The 6934-nt window shown below is 44.4% G+C and overlaps 1 protein-coding gene across 1 annotated transcript; it reads right to left on the reverse strand.

The window, feature by feature from the left end:
• Positions 1-2545: 2545 nt before the first annotated feature.
• On the reverse strand, positions 2546-4582 carry LOC147417085 (uncharacterized). Its single transcript, XM_086507863.1, has one exon. It carries the CDS (start codon positions 4424-4426, stop codon positions 4127-4129), a length of 300 nt encoding a protein of 99 aa, XP_086363989.1. The 5' UTR covers positions 4427-4582; the 3' UTR covers positions 2546-4126.
• Between the last annotated feature and the right edge of the window lie 2352 nt (positions 4583-6934).

The following is a 6934-nucleotide window of genomic DNA, read 5'->3' on the forward strand; positions in this document are numbered from 1 at the left end:
ATTTGCCCTACCTGCTTTCCAACAAAAGTCACTTAAAAATAATAAGTGAAAAATGTCAAAAATAGAGAAAATAGGTCTATGCACTGTAAAAATGCTATTGATGGGTTCCGACTGTAATCTAATGATCATGCTATGTGCAACCAGAGGATATGCATCTATTCTAAGTGTCTGGTCATGCATGGTCTGCGAACAGACTCACAAAAGTGCCATATCACTTCCTATTCTAGACTGACTTGACTGAACCGAACCCTGGTCATGCTGTAGCTTGTCCACGGACACATAGGGTTGGATGTGTCACGTGACAGGCACCAACTTCATCTTGCAATCTTCTTGATTCGGACTCCGTTTGACGAGCCGTCGATTCCTGGTGACTTCACATAGTGCATACTACCCCTCGGAACCTGAACGAGGCACCAAAAACATCGGATGGCGCATTTATCGATGTAGTCAAGTGGGCTCATAACTGGCCCCTGGCAAACTTTCAATTGATCGTATCTTGCAATTCATAGCTCCATTTGATGAGCTGTCTGGACCAGCTAACTCAGCACTTCAAGCTCTACATCCCCGAGCATCAACTCAACACTTTAGACACCTAGACCTGCTATCCCAATTGGCCCTTTCTGGAGCCCTTTTGGCCTACAAAACCACATTAGCCATACATTTCCAATGCCACCTGCATGCCCATGGTCTTTATACCTGCTTTAGCACCTTGCCTTGCACCTGCTGACATCCATAGCACTACACAGCACATCTTTCAGCATCGACCAACTTTGGTCGCACCATCATTGCCCACCCCCCTGTTGAACATTTATGTTCAATCAAAAACAGACTTATGGGCCCTGAAAATGCAACACCTTGCTAGCATTCAACCAAACTCGAAAAAGGAATAACCATATGTACAATATATAGAAAGCTGCATCCATCCCATGTCATTCTTAGGCGGGTTGCCCAACCCCCTGCATCATGGCAAACATCCACTTGGCACACTTCCTTTTAGCATATTTGATTGTTAGGGACACCTCGACAACATTTCCATTCTCTCACTCTCACACTGCACATAAACCGCCTCTCTGAGCTCTGGCGGAATGTCACGGCGCCATGACAACCCCTCTAGGTCCTCCTCCCTTCAAACAAAACTTTGGCCCGTGAAGGAACCGCGTGAGAAAAATATCCACAACTGCCACGTCATCACCGAGTACACCATGGCATCAACGGCGACAGACGACACCAACAGGTCACAACAAGCAGCGTCACCATCAAATGCCCAACAGAACCGCCAGCTCACGCCCGGAGCGCCCACGCGAAGGGGACAATAGCGTCCACCATAGCCAGGGTCAAGAGAAGCTCCTCTCTCCACGCTTTGATGCCAATGTGAGGTGCCCACACTATATATATAGTGTGGCACTCCCTTCCCTCCCACTGCATATGGGTTAAGCCCTCTAGACACGTGGCACTTCCAAATGGTTTGATCCCCAAGGCCTCCAAAGTTATCTAGAAAACCCATCAAAAAAGTTCATCTTTTTGCCCCATTTCCCCTTCTTGCCATTTACTGCTCAAAACCCCAATCACCGAGCCGTAAGGCCATGCCAGTAGACCCGGTCCCCGGCTATAGTTCACACAGATCTCGCCGCATTTTGATCTTCCCGGACTCGCCAACCGATGCGACCATAAATTGGAAAAACCATATGGCATTGCACCTCTGTAGATTGGCACTAGCTTCATCTTGCAATATCTTCTTGATCCGGACTCTATTTGACGAGCCGTCGATTCCTGACTTCACATAGTGCATACTACCCCACAGAACTTGGACGAGGCAAAAAAAAAATCGGATGATGCGTTTACCGATGCAGTCAAGTGGGGTCATAACTGGCCCCTGGCAAAATTTCAACTGATCATATCTTGCACTTCATAGCTCCATTTGATGAGCGGTCTGGACTAACGAACTTGACACTTCAAGCTCTACATCCCCGAGCATCAACTTAGCACTTCAGACACCTGGACTTGCTTTCGCAATTGGCCCTTTTGGCCTACAAAACCACATTAGCCATACATTTCCGCTGCCACCTGCATGCCCATGGTCTTTATACTTTAGCACCTTGCCTTGCACCTGCTGACAACGCTCACCTCTTCGTTGCAGCCCGGTACTTCCGTAGCCCATTGAACCTCTTCTTGCCCATTCCTCACCACATCGAATGCTCCCCCTTGTTGTCCATCATCGGCAACATCATCATCTACATTTTCAGCCCTGCTTTACGGGACAGATCGGCTGCGTTTTAGCAACCAACTTTCAGCCTTTGATTCCTCTCACATTGGGAGCACAAATCAGCCAATCTACACCTTGGTGGCCATCAGCAAAGGTGCATCAAATCAGCCCTAAAGGTGCTTCCTTTTGAAGAGTTACCACGGCAACATTCCCCATTCGAGTCAGTAGAGTCTACACTTGAGGTATTGCATGTGTGTACATTCCATTTACGCAATCAAAAGCAAATACCACATCGGCAACGGTGTGGGGGGGCCTTGAGAGAGTTGGTTGGGACCCCATCGGGTGTCTCTCTCTCTCTCTCTCTCTCTCTCTCTCTCTCTCTCTCTCTCTCTCTCTCTCTCTCTCTCTCTCTCTCTCTCTCTCTACACATCTCTACCTCTCAATCTCTCATGCTAAGTAGCACACACTAACGCAAGAAAAGAAGTAAAGATTTGTGGAAGTGTAAAGTCTAGATCTTGTCACCATTTCAATTCTTGACATTGGTTTTTGTCTTGTTGCTATTGCTTTTCTTATGTGCCTTCTACTTCCCTTTTGAAGTAAAACCAGTCACAATTTTGGAGCCCGACTTCCTTAACACGTTGAGCCACTACTACTAATTCAATACTATTGGGACTATCTCCACCCATGTGATCGTATTCAAATTTCAACTACCTACCAATGATCATTAGCGAAGAATAAGAGTTGGTATAGCGGAGAGGCAAACTCGACCAAAAGCTAAATGGCTATGTCCTCCGACTTGATCTTCTTCCCCATGTGAAGTATGACCTCATGCACCTTGTTGATGAGTTCCCTCATGGTTGTCTGCTTGGCATCTAGGGTCCTGAACTACACCTGCAAAGCAATCCACTTCATCGGAGATACTCGCTCATATAGGGAAGCAAGTTTCGAATCATCTTCATATCCTTCATTACCCTAATATGACTAATAGTTGATGACGTACTATTGAGGATAAGGACTGAATCAAAGCATTGACATGCCTCCACAAACTTCGCTCCCGTTGGATCCTTTGGCTTCTTGAACAAAGCCTCCAAGCTTGTACGTCAAAGACCGCAATCATCATTGCAGATAACCGCCCACTAGAAAAACATCATTAGCTTCTTATAGGCTGGTCACAACGCTCTCAAGCATTACCAGCAAGCTTACACATGGGCCCCTCCAAGCTGCCCCAAACGGATTGTGCTGCTGCCTTCAAGCTATCTGTTGTACTGCCCTAGCTGGAGGCTTTGCTTAATGCAACTACCCCAACTTCCCTAACTCCATCTGGTGGGTTGTCTAGAATCAGACCACTCAGATAGTCCCACTTGGCACTGAAATGCACAAGTTCTCTATGCAATAAAGAATCAAATACCACTCTAGAAAAAGGGTGAGGGCCCTTGAGAGTGTTGGTTCATCGTAACACTGACCTCCTATCTGTCTCTATATACCCATAAAGGCATGAAACATTTATTAAAGCGATGCAACCGAGTAACACTGGTTGTGATAAACTAAACTTGTATCACGTCTTATATTGTCCGCTGCGCGTAACACTAGAATCAAACTTTCAGCTATCACAATAATCATATGCCAAGACCATTTCCTCTTAATGTGCTTTCAGCGTACCAAGGAGACTACTCTCACACAAAGAACAAGGCTGTAGACCCTTCTGAATTATGGACAATAGATTGTAATAATATCAGGTGAGTGTGCTGCCAAGGAGACATTCCGCAATTTCTAGATGTGTCATCTTCCTGTCTATTGGACAAATGGAGTGCTTCTTAACCAATCCTCTCTCTCTCTCTCTCTCTCTCTCTCTCTCTCTCTCTCTCTCACACACACACACACACACACACACACATTCACACACACACACACACAACATGTAACCTATGCAAATTCACTCACCCCTTTATTGAACGTGACAACAAACAGGCCAGTGGTGAGGCCCAGAAGGCATCCAATGAGAAGTAATGCCCATTCAGGCTGTACTTTCTCGGTGACTCTGTGACTGACATTGCTGATGGAGGACCTGCGCAGCAATGGGGGTTTCCTTATGGATCGTCTTCGATCAAGATCTCGGGCTTCTTTCGGGCGCCCACGTTGCTGAGCTTCCAGATCTGAATCCGATCCCGAAGACCCAGAACGTAGCAGAGACCTCTGATCGCCATGATCCTGCTGAATCCTCATTCTGCATTTGCCAAAAAATTTAAACCATCTCCTCCTTCTTGCCCAGCGTTGTTACATTGAGCATTGTTACATTGTCGCACTGCTCCTGTTTCGACGCACAAAATTTTTCTACTTTTTTTTGGGGGAACTTCGAATAACCATCGTAAATTTGCGATTGGAGCGCGTGTCCTGATATTTGCAAGGACCTTTTTGGCAGCGCTGCTTTTTGGTTGGCAAATTTTGCAACAAGTTGCAAACCCATGTGAGGTGAGAAGCCACTTTTTTTTGGGGGGGTGTGCGCCAAGCTCAAAGCTAAGGCCTATGTCACATTGGGGCGGACGTTCGCCTCCTTCTTGGAAGTGTGGGCGTCTGCATCATGTCACACTTGGAATTATTCAAAAAGCTGTCGACGATAGTCGTCAAATGGGTTTAAGCGAAATGGTGAAGCGCCCATCATCCCTACTGCTTGCCAGAGCTCAAAGCATGTTATCTGACTTCGCGCGCTTGTGCTCGTCCCAATGTGACATAGGCCTAATAGGTGTGATGGAACCTTGTACCATGCCACAACATGGATATAACCCAAGAAAAAGTGGTTCACACCGGCCGGTACGCCAATCTCCACCCATCGCCACCTTCAATGACAAATTGTGGATATACGAGAAGAAGCAACCCCCCCCCCCCCCACCCCCCCAAAAAAAAAAAAAAAAAAAACTTTTACCCCTTCACTTTCGATTAAATTAGATGTTTTGTAAGGACTTTTCACTTTTGATTACAATAAATGTTTTATAAAGTTTTACTTTGAAGAGAACCTATGTGTGAACAGTGTTCGGAAAAATGTGTCTCAACTTAATATCGTGCCGTTTTCAATTTTGAAAATGCCGGTTGAGAGCAATGGGAAAAGGAGAAATTCCACGTCAAAATAGAGAAAAATAGTGTAAAAATCCAAAAAAATAGCCTAATTTTCTAAAATTTCCTCTTGGCAAATTCAAGGAAAGGAAGTTTGATGTTTGGAAAAATGATTTTTCCCGAACACTGTGTATGAACGTGGAGATCCTCTCCTTCCTTTAAAATTTCAAGCTCCATAAAGAAGTAGTAGAGAAGACAAGCAGCCAGGAAAGTACTCTAATGTATTAAGGGAGTACACATATTCAAGGAAAGTACTCTAATGTATTAAGGGAGAACACATGCACAAAAGGCCACTTCTCTCCATTGTGGCAACAACACTCATATGTGAACATAAGGTGGTATGCTATGTGCAACCCGTTGTGAATAACATCTTCAGGGCTCGTCTTAGTTGACGTGTGAGTAGTGAGTTTAATATGACTGGAAGAAAGAGAAAGTATGTAGTTCATGCCAACCCATCATTTCATGGCTATGTGGTAGCCATGTGGTGCAGTGTAAAGCAGGTCATTAAACGTCAAGGCTCCAAGCTGCAAAAAAGTGCCAACCATGTATATCTAGTGCCTTCTGCCCATAAGCAACAATAAAAGACCCTTATTTCTAGACTTTCATTGAGTGCTTTGCTACCCCTATGCATGGGTCCTTTGCCAACATAGCACCTTGGTATTTTGTTGTTTCTTCCTTTAGTGAGCCATTCTTCAAGTAAGAGTTGATGACGTCTCTCTGCAGGAGGTTATGCAAATGAACAAATATTAGACAATATGCAACCCATTTTTATAAAGGGACTCAAAAGGAAGAGATTATGGAGGAAAAAGGCATATAATTGAAATTTGGTAGCCCTCCAGTCCTTTGAGAAGGATCGCATCCTTTTACAAACCCCTTTGAATCCGTAGTTAGCATTGCCCATAAGAGGAGCCTGAAAAATGAATAGCTCTAGCTCCTTGATGAGCATACATGACAACTACTTGGACTTCTAGTCATAAAGAAGAATCCTTACCCACTTTGTACAGATGGTTACCCATTGCTTTACACTTTGGAGTGGTGTGCCTTGTGTTAACCTTTCATGTGGTTAGATGACTAGAGAGATTTCTACGTACATATTTAGGCACCTCCATTATATAACATGAGTTTATTCATGACTTTGGGCTCTGCAAGTTGCATTCGTAATAGTGATGCATGTAAGTACAACATCCTCTTTCATTGTTGGTCAAAAATAGCCTTCCCGTTTCATCAATCATACCATTTGGTCTTAACTTGGTGTTGACCACAATGCAATAAATGTGATTCTTGCAAGATAGAGACATGATCATCAAGCCATACTATCCCCTTTAGCACAAAATCATGATCCTAGTTTTAGACGTGTCTGATAAACTTATTACATTGGTGGGAAAAATCTACTAACGATTACCTTTTGATACCCATCTGAAAGATAATTAATCCTTAGCTCCATTCAAGTCTTCCCACTTGTGCTTAATAATAAGTTATTTGCATGATGATATTCAGTGCCTCTTCTAACTGCTATTTCAAGTCAAGTTCTAGGGGTACAAACCACCTAATTATTAAGCTTGGCATGCGAGGAGTGGCGTGCGAGGTGTGTTAACTAGACAGAGTTGTGCTTGACGAATCACA

The sequence above is a fragment of the Adiantum capillus-veneris genome, unplaced genomic scaffold (genome assembly GCF_014529385.1).
Source record: "Adiantum capillus-veneris isolate H3 unplaced genomic scaffold, ASM1452938v2 Hic_scaffold_325, whole genome shotgun sequence".
NCBI lineage: Eukaryota > Viridiplantae > Streptophyta > Polypodiopsida > Polypodiales > Pteridaceae > Adiantum > Adiantum capillus-veneris.